This window comes from Urocitellus parryii, chromosome 12 (assembly GCF_045843805.1).
Source record: "Urocitellus parryii isolate mUroPar1 chromosome 12, mUroPar1.hap1, whole genome shotgun sequence".
In the NCBI taxonomy this organism is placed as follows: domain Eukaryota; kingdom Metazoa; phylum Chordata; class Mammalia; order Rodentia; family Sciuridae; genus Urocitellus; species Urocitellus parryii.
In genome coordinates, this window is record NC_135542.1 from 59,757,341 (window position 1) to 59,775,386 (window position 18,046).

The 18,046-nt window shown below is 44.0% G+C and overlaps 1 protein-coding gene across 1 annotated transcript in view; it reads left to right on the forward strand.

The window, feature by feature from the left end:
* The window catches only part of Vit (vitrin), a 104,985-nt gene that overhangs the window by 58,207 nt on the left and 28,732 nt on the right, over positions 1–18,046 (forward strand). The window contains exon 7 of the mRNA XM_077791927.1: positions 6,168–6,359. Coding sequence (XP_077648053.1) covers positions 6,168–6,359 — 192 coding nt within the window. The remainder of the gene's footprint in view (positions 1–6,167; positions 6,360–18,046) is intronic.

Consider the following 18,046-nt stretch of genomic DNA (forward strand, 5'->3'; position numbering starts at 1 on the left):
CTCCCTAAATCACTATCCTAGACTTTTCTTATTTTAATACCAGTGCATACAGAAACTCTCAATTTGACCAGCATTGACATACAAATAGGAATTTGTTGTTGTCTTCCTAGTTACTATATCTTTGTATCATCTATATCTTTAATGATGGTGGTGATCTAGATGTGGTTAGTTATAAGGATACAGCTCTTCTCCACCCCAATCTACAAGCTGCCAGTCTGATGGACCATTTCTGAGATATCACCTGTCCTTTTTGAGTGTGGACACAGGGAAGAGGAACCGATGACAGAGACATCCTTAAGAGGTGTGTCCTGTTGTCTTCCCTAGCCCAGCAACTTCTATTCACAAAGTGATTTCTGAGTAGTTGAACTGTGTGGGGCACAGGGGTACTGTCCATCTGTCCTAGACCTTCTCATTGGGCCCCCACCCCTTCTTCCTACCCCTGGAAATCCACACTTGTACACAGCAGTGAAATAAGGGTTGCTATTTCTGGGCGGCCCCTGAATATGAGCTCTGGGAATTGTAGGGTTCCCTTTGGTCCCCTTTGAGGTCTGAGAACTGTGGGATAGAGTGAGGTCACCTTCCTCTTCTTCACATTTAAGGACTGCTGGCCTAGGATACTCCAGGTGCCCTCTCGTCCCCTTCTTGGAGAGCCTAGAGCAGAGTGAATCCCCATGTTCAAGTAAGCCCCTAACCTCAGGAGCCACAGGTCAAGCACTTCCTCTTTTTACCCCAAAAGGGTAGAGTATTTCTAGACTCCCAGGATACTCTCCTAAAAGCCTGCCAAGTCTGCTTCTGCAGCACATAAGCTGGGCCTGTGCTGCTGAGCCTCAGGGAGAGGGCAGGAAGTGAGATGTCCGGCTCCCTTCCCTGCACATTGATGAGTGACTCTTGCGGCACCTTCTTCTGTCATAGGGAGGACAAAACATGAAGGAAGGGAGGGAATATTCTCTTGCCCTGAATACTGCACTCCCCACAACCTGGCTACTGAGCCCTCCCCCTTCTGGACCTTTCCTTCTGCTCACTGGGGTAGAGAGAGGAGGGGTTGGTGATGGCACAGATGGTACTGCAATGGCCCAGCGTAGGGGAAGTTCGGGGACACATCTTCTCATTTAGGAAGGGGTCATTCGGCCCTTCTGGCTCAATTCTAAACAATGGGAAGGGTCTCACACAACCTCTATGACAACAGCCATGAACTGAGTACTTTCTCTAGTGCCACCTACGGTGCAATAACCCCGAAACAGAGTACCAGTGTCTTCCGTTTCTTCAGATAAGGAAACTGGTCCTTAGAGAGGTTCAGTAACTTGCCCAAGGCATTGTCCTAACTGGCCCATACTCTGATTGTATCACCTGGTAACAGGTAAAGTTGTAGAGGGAGAGAGAGGAATTATAACCAAGGGATGCCTGGTGTTATAGAATGCATTTGATTTCTATGTTCATAGCAGAGATCATTTCCAAAACTTTTCCCTCTACCCCAGCACTGTGGCCAAGCTTAACACCATCCACTCCCAGCAAGTGCTTGTTCCCAATATCAGTTGTTAACATTCCGGAGAAGTGCAGGTGGGCCTGGGTACTCATTTTGAAATTGGCTGCTATGTAAATTCATAAACTGGCAAAAGCCACAGTTAAAACAGGCATTGCTTTGTCACTTGTCCTTTTACCAAGCCATTTCAACTTTCTGTAACAGTTTCACCAAGTATTACTATCAGCTCCTTATCACTAGATGACTAGTCTCAAGATTTACGTTCATCCCTTCATTCATTCACACAGTAACCACATATTAAGCACCTGCAGTGTGCCAGACCCTGAGCTAAATAATAAGCATTTCAACCTAAAAGGGAGGCTTGGAGTCCTGCCTGGTTTCAAGATAGAGGGACCTCAGGCTTTAAAAAAAAAAAAAATCTCATGCCCACCATGGAGTAGGTTTTTACCAATTCAAATCAAAAATTCCAGTGAGAATCACTAAAGAGTGCCCCTCGTGTTGCTGCTTTGCCTTAAACGATTAAATTCCTTTAGAATCTGGCTGAAGCAGAAGGGATGGAGACCATTCAGGACCCAGCATGCCCACGTAAAATGCTTCCTTGCCTCTCCAAGAATGTGAGTTAACAGGTAAATCAGGTTAGGACGACCCCCAAAAGCATAACAACCTTCTTCTGCGGAAAATTATCTCACTCGAAAAATAGAAGGCATCTTGATTTGCCTGGTGCAGCTCATGCTGAGGACAGACAGTACCTGAGATTTACATGCTGTTCCCCCAGGCAGTTAGCAAGCATCCGGCGGGCAACTGTTATTTGGCTAGAGCTTCCATGTACTCTGAGCTAAATAAAATCAGGTAAGTGTTCATTTGTAGAAATTTACAAAAAAAAAAAAAAAATGAAAAGCACATTCCTGGTACCATAGCAAGAAAAGGGAAAGTAAATCTTTATTTGAAGCTACTGAGCAAGACAGCCAGAAACCGCCCCACCCCCACCCCCTGCCCAGCTCCTCTGGCCAAATGCTAAGGCCCTCACCTGGAAGAAAGCCAAACTGAAGGTTATTGCAGTAAGTTTGACTTTCTAGGAACCTCTGCCCTCACTGCCCAAACCTACCCACTAAGGCCACTCCTCACCCTCTCATAGAAGACAATAGCTTTGTGAGATCTCAAAGGGCTCTGGGTCACCTCTAATGAAAACCATGTCTAGGGATCCTAAACCCTCCCAAGACTTGCCTCCCACTTTCTCCCCCTTCTATGGAAAAAGGAGGCAGGGAGGAGGCATCGACTTGGAATCAAATACATAGAGTCCAAATCTTGGCTCTGCTACCTATGTGTCCATGTGAGCCTAAATACATTTCTTGACCTCTTGGAAAACTTGTTCCTTATCTCAAAAATAGGAAGACTTCAGTCAACTTCCTGGATCATGATAAATATTAAATGTGTATGTTTGTGTAAAAGAGGACTTTGAAATGTGGCGCATGGTAGGTGCTCAATGAATATTGCATTTCCTGCCCTCATATCTAACCCTGAGGCATGGGATGAGTTAGTGATAGGAAGAACCAAATCTTCCCCCAGCACTCTTATCTCCAGACATTGCTGCTAAACCAGCTACCGGCTTCAGGCTTCTGACCTCTGTCTCCTTCACTTCACCTTATATCTGACCCCTAGTGAGAACACTGTTTTCCACCAGCAGAGAGGGAGACTTAGTATGGGGATAAATGTCAGCTGCTGCCACTTATGGAATGTCTGCCATGTGTCAAGCATGGTGTGCATGTGCCCCCGATAGACTTGACCTCTAATTATGACAACAACCTTCCCAGGTAGGTATGACCATGCCCATGGTACAACAAAAGGAACCAGGCTCAGAAAGCTCTAGTGGCAGGGCTGGTAGGGAGAGCCCAGAGTGGAGCCTGGCCCTGGCTATGATTCCCAAATCAGAATCCCCGGCCCACCTCAGATTCAGTGAGTTGACATCTCTGTGAGCGGCTCCCTAAAGTCTGCCTTCCTAACACCTCCACGGTGACTCTGCTGAGGGGCCAGGTGTAGGAAGGAGCTCTCTGGGGCTGTTCTTGATTATGTCCAAAAGAATAGAGAGTCTAAGGGAAGTTTTGAAAAGCTTTCCCATGAACATCTTTGAAACTCTGAAGAGAGACCAAGTATCTGAGATTATGTGGAAAGAAAAAAAACTATTTTATGGGTTTTACTTCAAATTTCTCAAAAAGAATCTGGTTCCATGAAGAATTCCCTTTGGACCAGATTAAGCGCTGTGTTCGTAAGGCTGGGGCAGGGAAAGTGACTCTCTCTGTCTTCCTCTTAAAGCCATTTCAGATCTGTGAAGGGGAGCAGGCAGAAACAGCTCATGGAAGACCGGAGAGATGGCCACGTGGGTTGAATTTACAAAATGTTTGACAGCACCTGCGTCCTAAGTGCAGCAATGGCTGTCCCCAGGATATTTTCTCTCTAGCAAACCATTATGAGCACACCAATAAGGATAGGGTATTCTAAAGCCTTGGAATTAGCCAATGGTGTACCCAAAAAAAGAGATAATTTTTGTTTTTAATATGCAATAACTTAAAATGTTCACTATTTGCTAGTTGAAGTTTCATATTTAGTATACTGTAGATTAATTAAGTTTTTTAGTACCATCAGCTTATTTACATGTTTCTCTTCAAATTAATATCCTATTTCCTAAAGTGTACAAGCAATTCTGTTATATGGCTTTTCCCTGGATGAAGGTTAAACCCGGGCCAGCATCTCCCTAAAGAGGCATCAATGCCTGTTAGCATTTTCCTGAGTGTAAGACAGGGGAATGTTCCGGAAAAAATAAACACTTCCCTAGACTTGTTCTGGAAGCTCAGACCCTTTAAGGTAATGGAAATGTCATAAATCAGGCAGGTTTGGTCCTGCTTGAGAATGGCCTGAAGACTGGAAGGCAAGCTGACCCCCCAAGGTGGCCTCCAACTCTTTAGTGACTTGTCTGGCACAATCTACAGACAGATTCAAAGGAGACCAACTATTAGCAACCATCAAGGTGAATGAGGGATTTGCTTCCTGCCTTGACTGGCTAATGCCTGACAGAGTGGACTGAATGGCTGAATTCCAGGTTCACTCTTTGCTGACTGTCCTTCCTGGTCAGAGCTGGGATTCTCAAAAAAGTGACAGTGTCAGGGTGGAGAAAGGAGCAGGTGCTGGTGCCTGGCAATGCATCTGAACACCCACCACAAGTTTGTCCACAGGACTATGGTTCTGACACCACTTTCCCAGGATGCTGTGCAATCTACAATGCTGAACAACAGTGAAGAGTGAGTGAGATGGTTCCCACCAAGAGGGACATTTCTGACATTTCCATTACCTTGTCTGCCTAACTTATGACATTTCCTTTACTCTTGTCTCAGATGCAACCCCCCTTGGCCTACTGTTCCATGTACCAAAAAAGTGCCTCATCCCTAAGCAGAGTGAAGGCTGGAGCCAGGATACTGTGGCAGGACAAAATATGCTCCCCATTCCCCAAAGACCCTCGTCCTGACCACTGTGAATATTTTCTCATATGTTGTAATGTGATTGAGGATCTTGAGATGGGGAAATTACCCTGGAATACCTGGGTAGGCCCTAAAAGCCATCATATGCACACTTGTCAAGGGGAGGCAGAGGGAGATAATTCCATACCCATAAAGGAGAAGGTTATGTGAAGATGAGGCTGAGAAATAATTGAGGCTGCTAGGCTTGAAGAGGACAAAAGCCAAGGAAGGCCAGCCACCAGGTGAAGCAGGACAAGGCAAGAAACACATTGAATCCTCTACCCTCCCGGAGGGAGCTCAGCACTGCAGATGCCTTGAATTTGGCCCACTGATACTGATTTTGGACTTCTGGCCTCCAGAACTTTGAGAGAATAAATTTGGTTTTGTAAGCCACCAAGTTTGAGATGTTTTCTTACAGCAGTCCTAAGACACCAGAGATAGAGATACAGAAGCTGGCATACCCCACTGGGGCCCACAGGCACGCACAACTGTACCAGGACTGAGGTGCTATTGACCTTGCAGGGCATCTCCTTCTAGGATCTCAAGATAGTCCCCAGTAGTCAATGGGTAACCACTTTTCCTCTTCCTCTGAACCTTCAGAGATCCCCTCAGGGCAACTAGATCACTAATGAATTGAGACTTGCTATATGGCAGAGCTTCAAATTGTGGAAGCATTCCAAGTCATCACATGTGGATGAAGAGCACAGTTTAGAAGACGAATCTAGATGCTCCTTTACCATGGAGTCAGTTCATTACCCGTTTTTATAGACCAGGAAACTGGGGCCCAGAGGAGTTAGTTAACTGGTAATGAACCAACTTAAGCTAGAATGCAATCTCTAAGAGTAAGTCATAGAGTACACAAACCCTCTTCATGGTGCCTGGCAAATTAATTTGGCAACGAATCATGTTCTGCAATGTCTATGTTGCTATAGTGTTTAACTGTCAGTTAAGTTTATTGTTGTTATTTGGTCTTTGGTTTGTTGGTTGGCCTATGGCTCTGAGATTGAACATTCCTTTAAGCAGGAATTGCAGGCTGTTTGTCTAGATTTCCCCCTGCACAGCAGCCAGCACAGGTCTCTGCTCATAGCGAGTGTTCAGTGAATGTTTATTTGATTTCTAGTCCTCCAAGAGCCTATAGACTCTTGCAGGCCCTGGTATATAATTCCATTTCCTTACAGGCGAGACCACAAAAGCCTATCAAAGGCTATCTGCTCCAGGGACAACTGCACAGCCAGTCACCCTGATGCAGATTCTGGCTATGCCAGCAGCTGAGGTCACCCACGCCACCTTGCCAAAGCCATTCCCATTTGCAACCTCTGCCATCAGCAGCCCCAGACCTCAGCCTGTGGGCCACGGGAGCTGGGAGATGGGTGAGTAGGTGAACCATGTGTTGCTGTGTACTAGAAGAGTAGGATTTGGGGGTCTTCAGAGTAACAGCTCTTTCTGAACATTGATATGTAGGGCTTAGCCCCCACCTCTTCAGCCAGGCGAGTGGGGAGCAGCTGAGACCTGCACCAGGAGTTGGTATGTGGTTCTGTCTTCCGTAATCAAACTAGGACTACTTTTACAGTGCTTTCAAAGGTAGGATATTACATGAAACTGGCCTATTATAAAAACCCTAGTTTCTCCAAAAGCTCTTTTGAAGGAATCCTAAGTTTCTATGTAACTATCGTTGAGTTATGAGGCTGGCCTTGAACTTGCCATCTTCCTGCCTCAGTCTCTCTAGTTGCTGAGGATATAGGCATGCACTATTGCACCTGGCTGGGTTTTGGTAGTTTTAAGAGGCAAATGGTTTATAGTTGGAAGTCTTCAAATAATGGAGGGGGGGGGGACACCTTGAGGAAGAGTCAAATAGTTGAAATTTTTTGTTCCTGTCCTAATTTCTTTTTATCTGACCACTTTTATCTGTTGCTTAAATAATGTTTTAGATTTTATCAAAGAGCAGCATCACATCAACAGGGCCTTAAAACTCATCTGATAATCCAATCTCAAGTTTCTACATAGGCTTACATCAGCACTGCTAATAGGTACCTGTCTCATCTCAAAGAGTTTCTGGCGGGGTGGGGGCATTCCACAGCTGGAATTCTATTGTCCTGAGAATTTTTTTTTTCTGAGTATTTCCCACCAATGCCACTTTTTCCTTCTAGGAAGAAATCCCCAAAACTTGTTATTTTCAGCCTGACCTCTAGCTTCCAATCATGACTGCCGTGTAGCCTGGCCCTTCCCTGTTCCCTGGCAGACCCCCGTCTCTATCCATCTTTTTATTTAACACAAGGTGAATCAACACTTTCAAAGTGCTGGGCACTTTTCCAAACAACTTACAGAATAATCTATGGAATCCTTAGCAACCTGTAAAGTAAATATATTACTTCTTAATTGAAGTATTAACTGTATTAATGAGGAAATCGAGGAATAGGGTAGTTAGGAAACTGGCCCCAAGTCACAGGGCAAAAAATAGCGAAGCAGGAATTCAAAGTCCAGCAGCCTGGGTCCACTCTGATTCCCCTTGCTGGAGGGAGGCATCCCAAACACCCGGGCCCAGACAAAGCACACCTGGACATGATGGGATGTCCAGATTAGAGAGTGCTAGACCTGCCCAACTTCTTCTGCAACTAATAAATGGCAGGATGCACACTGTTCATACATTCCAGGGGCCAGGCACACTGCAGACATTGTTTTAGTCTTCTCAACAACTCTATGAAACAGGGATTATTATTATTCTATTTTATAGAAGACGCGTGGAAAAAGCTGTGATATAAAGTTTCCAAATCAGAATATCATAAAAATAATTTTTGAAGTTTTGAAATATACCAGACAACACCTACCCATCATCTTATTGTGACTTAATTCAGGCAACAAAAGCAAAAAAGAGAAATAGAAAGGACGCCAGGTGACCCAAGGCTAACAGAGGTCCCATAGCCAGTTTTTCTTTTTATAATTTCAGGCTCTTGACTTTAGAGTCCTTAATGCTTTCAAAAATGTCTGGGTATCTGAATAAGTTGCTCCTGTGCCTCTCAGAGGAGGTCAATTCTTACATAACACATATAATTAAACATGTGGCATATTTACTTGGCAACACTGGGAGCAAGTTGGGCTGGGCTTGTGGAAAATCTCAAGAAACTTGAAGTAGTGGCTCCCAGCCTGGCAAAGCTTCATTATTCCTGGCTTGGGACAGGAGCACTGGACATCGGCCTCCTAGCCCATCAATGTTCCTTCTCTGAACTTGCCCAGCACCCACTTTCATGCTGACTACACACTGCTGGAAGAATCCTCAGAGCAAGCATGTGTGCATCATGCACCACGATGGTCAATTTGTATAGCTCACTCAAAGAGTGTTCTGTAAGCATAAAAAGTAGTAAAAAAAAAAAAAAGGTGTTCAATGGGTGCTTTCAATGACTGCTTTATTGAGATACTGTTCTCATACCATAATTTTCTCACTCACTTTCAGTGTATATTTTTATAGAGTTGTGTGATCATCACTACAGTCAATTCTAGAACATTCTCACATTCTCATCATCCCCCCCAAAAACCCCACACTCATGAACAGTCACTCACCATTTCCCCTAAACCACTCCCCCCAGCCCCAGGTAACTACCACTCTACTTTCATGAATGTATGGCAGTTCATATTTGCTGTGATACTGTAGCCCAACTATATCAAATATTTAGTATTTAGATAACTCCCTTTTTTGCTTCAAATGAGTTGAAAATACTTTGCCAATGATAAGAAATTTCATCAAGCTTCTGAGAGTGAGTTGCTGTTATTGTATTCATTAAGGGATTTTTTTTCTTATATATATGTGTGTGTGTGTGTCTGTAGTCAAAAGGTTCTAAAAATGGTTGTGGATGGAGCACTCAAGCAAATTCTTGTTTACTTATTCACTTAAGAAATATTTATTGGGGCTGGGGTTGTGGCTCAGCCGTATAGCACTCACCTAGCACATGCGAGGCACTGGGTTTGATCCTCAGCACCACACAAAAATAAATAAATTAAATAAAGGAGTGTGTGTGTGTGTGTGTGTGTGTGTGTGTGTATGAAAGAAAGAAATATTTATTGAGCAAGGCATGGCAACACATGACTAATCTCAGTGATTCAAGAGTCTGAGGCAGGAGGATCGCAAGTTCCGGGCCAGCCTCAGCAAATTAGCAAGATACTATCTGAAAATTATAAAAAACATAAAAAGGGCTGGGAATGTAGCTCAGTGAGTGGCCCTGGGGTTAATCCCTAGTACCTCAAAAAGAGAGAGAGAGAGAGAGAGAGAGAGAGAGAGAGAGAGAGAGAGAGAGAGAGAGAAATATATGTCGAATGTTTGTTCTAGGACATTGGGCACATCCTACTAAGATATCTGCAACAGGTCATGTCAGCTTAGAACACCTGACAAGTGTGTAGCTAGAACAGGAGCTACCTGAGTTTGAGATCTGTGAGTCATCTTTGCCCTACGATAGGTCAAAAGCAGCCTCTCATCAAGATGTGTAAACTTAGAAGGAGGCTGGTGGAGAGTAGAAACTTGGAAGCAGATGGACAGAGGCTCTCCTAGCCCAAGAAGAGAAGACTGAGACTCAAAAAGTCAAAGGTCATATGTTTTCTCTTGTATGTGGCAGCTAGAGTGAAAAATGGGAAAAGGCTTGGGGGCATCTCATGAAAATAGAAGGAAGGCAACAGAGGAAAGGAAGGGCATCGTGGGCAGGGAGGAGAAGAGGGGAAGGGGAGGTATCGGGGAATGAAACCAACCAAATTATGTTCTGTGCATGTACAGATACATCACAGGGAATCCCACTCTTACGTGTAATTATAATGCACCAATTTTTTAAAAAATTTAAAGATGAGGCTGGACACATTGCAGCCACTTCACTGACCTATGAATATGCAAACCAAACAAGAGAGAAAAGAGTAAGGGAGCCAAGAGCCAGGGTGACAGAGACTTCTTACAGGGGCAGAACTGAGGCTGTTCCTCCTGGGAGAGATCAAGGATGGAACTGGTATCCCTGGGAGCCAAACAGCCACCATGCTGCATCCCAGAGCCAGAGGGAGCAGCCTAAAAAGCAGATCCAAAGTTATGCTTAGGAAAGAGTTCTGGGAAATATAGAAAGTCCCTCCAGGCCCCGCTGAAGGGTCAGGTGAACACTTGACAGGCTTAGAAGGTGGAGTGGCTGCCCTCTAAGTACTGTTTTTCCATTTCAAGACCTGCGTGCCTAGGTTGCCTCAGCTGATCTAGCCAGTCTATCCCAACCACCAATATACCAGAAAGGGGAGGAAGAGTGCAGCCTAGTGGCAAAGCACTGCAATGGCATGACCCTTTGCTCCACCCTCTGGACAAGGGCAACCAAGAAGAGCAAACCAGGAAACTGGGAAAGGGAGAGCCTAGTCCTTCCACCTACTATTTCCCTTCTCACCGACATTTCTCTCACCTGTGAAATTTATTTTCCCCAAAGTGCCTGGAGAAGGTTTTTCTTAAAATCCAGTCTTTCAAAAGTAAGGGGGGGAAAAAAAAAACAAAAATAAGCATTTCAAAAGAAAAATGGGGAAAGGTCATGGCCAGGCAAGCTTCAGTAGAACTGCAAATGGCTCCTAAATGTATTTTTTAAAAGATGTTCAACCTTCACTAAGAACCAAATGAGTGCAAATTAAACAGCAAAATGCTACTCTTCCCTCAATTTGCACTACAAACTGATAATCCACAGCTTGCTGCAGAGTGTGGAGAAATGACCCCGTAGTCACACTTCCAAAAATATGATATCCTAAGGTAATTATTAGCCAAGGGTGAAAAGAATCATGGACACAGATGTTGTTCATAATAGAAAAATAAATGGAGATGATTTAATTATCCATCATTAGAAGATCGGTTAAAGTTACCACACAGCTGTGAAAATGTTGCTGCAAATGTGCGCATACCGACATGAGAAGTCTGCTCTATCCAGAATGTTCAGTCAAGGAAGCAGGAGACAAGGCAACATGGGGGTCCCTCTCCCATTCTTGTAAATGTGTGTTGGAGGTGAGAATGAAGGCAGAGAAAAAAAAACTCTACATACCAAAATTGTATGTCAGAAACTGCTGGAGAGAGAATAAAAGAGGATTTCTTACTATGCATAGTACATAATTTTTTTTACAACAAGCCTGTCTTATCTTTATGATTAGAAAACAAAACAAAACTACTTTGACTTCATGTCAAATCACTGGAACAAAAACAAACAAAAAAGAGTCAAATTTTTGACTGTGGATAGATCCAGTTCTAAGAGAAATTGATATTTTTCCCTGACCTCTTCTATCTTTCTGTCTATAAAACATGGTTGTTTCCCTCTGCGGGCTCTTACGTGGCCTCCTTTTCCACAACAGGGACTTTGCATTTCTCTTTATAGAATCCTTCATCTCCCTACTCCCTTTTAAAATCTTGCTTCAGAGAAACTGCCCAATAAATAATGAGTGTTGAAGTAGATTTGATTCTCTCATGGAGTAATTAAGGATAACCATTGTGTACCTCTAAAAATGACTGAAAGCTAATGCTATTTGCATCAATACCATGTTAATGCAGTTTAGGCAAATTGCTAAATGTTAAGTGACATTTCTATTGAAGGATTACTTTAACCTCCCCACAAGTGGCACAGTCGAGAATTATTTTAAGAATAAAGGATAAAGAAATATGGCACTTTAGTAAAAGAAACTTACTTTGACAATTGTGAAATACAAGGGTTATTAGTACCTGGAATTTCCAGTCAGTGTTTTGAGCTAATCTATTTTCTTCTTCTTCTTCTTTCCCCCGCCCCCCATTTCAATGTCTCCTGCAGGGCAGGTTCAGACCGCCCAAGGAGCCCAAGGAGCCCAAGGACAAAGCTTTTCCTTGGTCCTTACCTTGTAATGTCTTGCTAGGCTGGCTCATGGAAAGAATGAGAACAGTTAAATTAAAATTCATGCTCTGACCAGTCCAATGTGATTACAGATCTCTGGCCACCCCCACCCCCCCCCTTACACACACACACACACACACACACACACACACGCGCGCGCAGACAAAACAGTCATGGGGCCAAGCCAGGTAGGAACCTGAGCTGTCTTTCTAGCTGCTTCTTTACGGGGGGTTCTTCATTTCCAAATCCTCGCCTTTTCATTTAGAGTGGGACAGGGTATTGAACCAAATGGCCCACTAGAAGATATTGTAAGGAAAGTGAGGATGTTGTTAAATAAACAAGGCCTTTCGCCAGTCTCCTTCCCTTGAGGTGATTTCATGCAGGGTATTTTAGAAAACCCTAAGGATCCCTAACCAGGGCTCTTACAAAACCTGGAACGGGATACTTTATGGGCTTCATGCTTGAGGAACTCTGTTAAAATGGTAAGACAAGGGCAGAGCCAGTTGTGCTTGGTACTTCTCTAATACAGGGATAGATGGGGCTGGGGGTGTAACTCAGTGGTACAGCATTGGCCTGGGACGTGCAAGGCCCTGGATTCAATGCGGGGAGCGAATAAAGGGACAGAAACACATTCTCTCTACTTCAGGAATTTCCCTCTGAATCGTGACCCCTAGGCTCACCTCTCTTTGCTTCTGGGAGTTCTTTAGTGGTTCAACCCTAGAACTGGGAATGCAGCAAATTCTCTTCTCTGCAACACTGGAGAGGACTGCACAGATTCAGAAAGGAAAGAGCAGGATCACAGACTCTGCTCAGGACCTGTGCTAGGCACTGAGGTCACAGGGCAGTAGGATCAGAATCCAAGCCTACAATAGAGAAGAGTTCAGTCTTCTTCCTCTGGGGATAGTCATCTGCTCTCCACATGGTAATAGAGTCCTATAAATTGTAGGTTCTGTTTTGTTTTGATATAAAATGTGAACAGGGGCTCCCTGGCTTCCCTGGGAAGGGCTAGCAACATTCATGGACTTCACAATGGTGTGCTTAAACAGGCTTAGGAATCAGAACACTAGCCAGGGCAAGATCTCCAAGACCATCTGAGACCTCAACAGGCCCATGGGACAGTTTGGAAGACCAAGCCAGGGCATTTTCTTCTCTTGTCTCCTTGACCAGGATTTCTGCTTCCTCTGCAACAACCCAAAGTGAACCTACCACAGAGCATTTGGCAGATTGCAAAGAAAATCTGAACTAGGGTCACTTTCATTAAGGGGCAAAATAAGGGAAGAAAGCAGTTGCTGGCTGCACGTAAAAATCAGCTGACCCTGTGGTCAATCCCCTCAGGTACCCCAAAACAGGATTCTCCAGGAGCTGCCTTCCAGGAACCCATGGGAGCAGATGTCGGCCTCGGTGAGCCTCCCGCTGCCTACCATACCCCCCACCCTCTAGAAACTTGCTCTGCAATATTTGCACATATGGATCTCCCACACTCATTCTTGGCATCTGCAGCTCAACTCCAGGTCGCCAGAGTTTGGGGACATGCCAAGTTATTTTCCTTGAAAAAAATGTCTGCTTTGTCCGTTCTGGGCACATCATACAGCACATCTCTACCAACCCAGAAGCCCAAGGTCTCTTATTGTCTTATGTCCCCTTGCCAGGTTCCCCACCTAAGCAGGCTCTGTACTCCCTGGCACATCCCCAGGCTGGGCTCTGGAATAAAACACAAATACGCAGACACACCACGTCAATCAGTGTGTCTGCGTAGGTAGTGGCCACAAACACAACCTCCATCTCCCATTTCTAACTCACAACCTTTAGGAGGTTTCAAGGCTGTATTCTGCCAAACATATTTGACTCCACTCCCTTTTTTCCAATTTTCTCATCCTCGCTTTGTTTCACCTGAGTCTGCTTCTTCTCCAATCTTCTTCATGCTCCCAGTAATTACACCCAGACTCCTTGACCCACTCGAGGTTCTTAGTTCCCTTTTTACCCTCCAGTCCTTCCCATTTCCCATGTTCCCCGCCTCCTCACCATCATCCCTACATATTTTCTCTGAGCATCTGACTCTCCCATGAATTCCTAGCAGGAAGGTGCTAAGACTTAAACTAGTCATGAAAACCCTTATTCTTATTCTTAACTAATTAGTTAATTAGTTAACTAATTAGTCCATCATTCCTAATTTGTCTAAACCAGTGGTTCTCAGACTGTGCTACAAGGACCCTACTTTCAGGGATTCTGTGGGGTCCTCCTTTTGACTACATCCGCATGAGGACAGATCTCCTTCATATACTTCAACAACAACAGTATATCACGACAGATTGCAGATGTTGATATCAGATTCCAGCTGTCTTCTATTATGACATACCTTGAAGAAAGTAGCCATTCATTTCATTGAATGCTTCTGTTTTGGAAAACAGCCTCTTTTTTCCATAAAAAAATGAGATTTATGATAAAATGTAAAATGTTATTTTTAATGAATTAATAGTTAAATACATTGTTAGTCGATACTTTATTTCAAATGAGAGAAGTCACAGTTTTAATTTCTAAATAATAAAAATCAATACATATAGCCCACAAAAAGGGGGATCTTCAATAATTTCTAAGAGGATAGAGAGGCTGAAACTGAGAATCTCTCAAATTTGAGAGCCTTTCAAATACATAAAACTAGACTTTATGTCTTCCTTTATGTCTCATCTTTTCCAGAAAAAAAATTTCTCCATTCCCTCCAACAGGCCCTTACATGACTTGGCAGAACATGCTTTAACCATGCTATAGCCTGCAAATGATTCGTGAAACAGGGCACCCAGAGCAAAGCACAATGTTTGTGTGCCCAAGAACTGCTCTCCCCCTAAAACATCTCAGGATCCACTTGGGGGGAGCTCTGTCTCATCCTTGCTTATCTTTTTCTGAGCATGCAATTAATAAAGTCCTTAGGATTTTCTGTCTTCTTCTTTAGAAGCAGATGACCCCAAACTCATCTTCGTACAATTGATTTTGTGAACTCAAGTTGGACTATCACACGTGATACCCTGCACTGGCCTGGAAACCTAACCATGGAATTAATGTTGCTGCCATGAGAAAAGGTTACCAGGTCCCCAATAAATATCCCACACTGAGTCTTAGAGAGTAATTCACTTAAAAACCAAGGACTATTGATGCTTTGCTGGTGTAAGGGCTTGATCCAGAACCTCACACTGTCCCCAGTCTTCTCTGAAAGTCCCTGTGCAGTGGGCTGCTGGTGTGGCAATGCCTTGGGCACAGCTGTAGGGCTCTGCTCTCTCATGCTTCCCATGTCAGTGCAGTGAGAGGAAGTTTTTCAAGGGAAAGGTGCAGACCTCAGGACAGGAAGCCAGGGGAGGGAAGAAAGGCCTGAAGGTCCTCTCCCTCAAGAAGCCTCCTGTCCTTCAGATTTCTACCTTCTTCTCAAAACTGTACCCTAGCTGGGAACAGTGCTGTGTGCTTGCAATCCCAGTGACTCGGGAGGCAGAGGAAGGAAGATCAAAGCTAGCTTCAGCAACCTAGCAAGGCCCTGAACAACTTAGTGAGATCCTATGTCAAAATCAAAAAGGGCTGATGTGGCCCGGTGCTTGAGCACCCCTTAGTTCAATCCTTAGTACCAAAAAAAACTTTTTTTAAATAATAAAAACCATACCCCAGGGGACCCAGTGGGGAAGAATGTGGAAGTTGAAGGGCCACCAGGGCTTGTCTCATAAAAGCCCTAAGGGCCATGTGTTGTAACTCCCACTTGGGTCCTGTTCTGGTGACTTCCAGATGTGCAGAGGAACAGAAGGAACTAAAACCAGTACAAAGTTCATTGCTAGGTTCTGAGGACCAGGGTTGGCTCCAGGCCCTTTTGAAGACTTAATCACATTAGTGGGAGCTACAAGTGGCTGTGGCAGGCCTAGCTCTTCAGTGGTCTAACCGAGTACCCCGAGATGCTGAAGCTAATGACTCCTCCTCATCTGTGATTAACAGGTGGTGGTTAAATGCAAGCCCTCAGCTGCTCACCCCTCAGCTCTGCCTTTCCCTGAGCATCAGTGCCCTCTCCCATAAGACAGGGATCTTAGCTGTACCTAACTCATAGGGTCATCGTGATCTAACACTTATTCAGTGTGTGTGCCTCCCACTGAGCAAGCTCTGGATAAATGTTAGTGGTTTCTGCATTTTTACCGTGGAAATTGCTCAGAATCAACACTTTTCTTAGATTTGAATATGTCATGGTATGGCCAAGTGAGGATTGTCACAAAAATAATTCCCTGGGTTTTCTTTCTTTCTTTTTTTAAAGAAAGAGAGGAGAGAGAGAGAGAATTTTTTTAATTTTTTTTTTTTTTTTTTTTAGTTTTCGGCAGACACAGCATCTTTGTTTGTATGTGGTGCTGAGGATCGAACCTGGGCCAGCCGCATGCATGCCAGGCTACCACGCTACCGCTTGAGCCACATCCCCAGCCCCTCTTTTTTTTTTTTAAAGAGGGACTTATACTTTTATGCTTTTTAGAGTGATTTTATGCTCATTGATGTCCTCTGAGTCTCCTCCATGGGAGATAGGAAAAGACGGGTCTTTATGACCTCAGGAAAAAATCACAGGTGAACTGTAGAGGTGGGGTGAACCAGGCCCAGCCTGGGATTGGCAGACCCTGGATGGGTCTTCTGACTTCTCTTTTCCCATACCACCCTGTTCCTCCTTGATGCCAGAACTCAAATGTTCCCACAAATTTACTTGTTATTACTACCAAGTCCAAAAATCACCAAGTCTCAGCTGTCCAAATATTTTTTAGCCCTCAGCTTTTAGATGAAGGTGATTTGGTTCAAACTTGTCCCAAACAAGACAAAAGTAGCACTAATGGAAGGACAGTTTTCCAGAAGAAGTAGGAGACTTGGAAATCCCGGATGTCAGGGTTTTTTTTAACCTCCTGATAAAATATTAGAGCACCCAGAACTATAAATTCTAATCTTCATGACATTTAAAGAAAGGGGGCTTGAGAAAAGACAGAGGCTACCAGCACCAATTTTTAGGAAAAGAGCAGTGTATCTCTTCACCAGTAGGTGGCAATAGAGTAATAAAGCTAAAGAAGCAAGAGTGTTTAAATCATAAATATTTTGAACGTGGAGACCATCTCGTCCACCCTGCTAATGTTATTTACTAAGAAATTAAGGTCCACAACAGAGGGTACATGACTTGCTCAAGGCCACATACCTGGGTAACGACTGAGTCCAGTTAAACAGGTCTCACCATGAAACTAGAATGTGCAAAACAAATTGCCCTTCAGAATTGCCCGGCATCTTAATCACATACTGAAAAAAGATTTCTTCTTTTGAGTGTGTTAATGACTTCAGCCAGATGCAAAGTGAATAGGCTTTAAGAAATGAAGCACTTGGTCATGCGCTCAGCCTTCTAAGAGAGGAAAGGAGGCAGAGCTGGGGCCGGGGGACAGCAATCTTTGGGTTCTTATGAGGTTCCCTGACATGTTTGTGTTGCCTCTGAGCCTCTCTCAACAACAATCCCCCCAATGGATCAAGGGTTATTTGGTAAGAATCGCCCCCTCCCCTCTACCCTTTCTGCGTCATCAGCAGATGGTGGTGAAAGACAGTGAACATCTTGTCCCAGGTAGAATCCAGGTGCCAAGTTGCTTTATTCCGCTTAAGGCACACAATAAAGAGCTGAAACTCAAAAAACTAGTGAACTAACTGCCTGCTCCCTGAAGGGCCTGATTAGCTCTGTGTAGTTCTAAGGAAGAGAATTCAAACAGGTGGGACAGATGTACTTAAAATATTAAGCACATACTGAGTGCTTAATAAGTGTGGGGTGGGGTGGATGGATGAATTGATAGATGGAAAAAGATTCAAGTCAAAAGGTTTCAGATTGCTACAATGAAATTTTTTCTCACAGTCTCAATAATCCAAGAAAGAATAAACATAAATCCTACTTTTATTGGCTATATCATGAGTTTCCTGTCTCTGGAGATATTAAAGCACCAACCAGCCAGTTACTTGGTAGGGATGTTGTAGGAGCAGGCTGAGAGGGTGCTCTGGACTAGATGAGCTTCTAAGGTCCTTTATAATCCTAGGATTCCTGTACCATTGTTCTTGGTGTCCAATAAAAGAAAATAAATAAATAGACGGTGATGTTTATGTCTTTGGCTTTCGGAGCTTTAAATGAGATAATCACACACACATTTTCCTTCATCAAAAATTCTGGTGCCATGCTCCTTCACTCATCTTTCTGC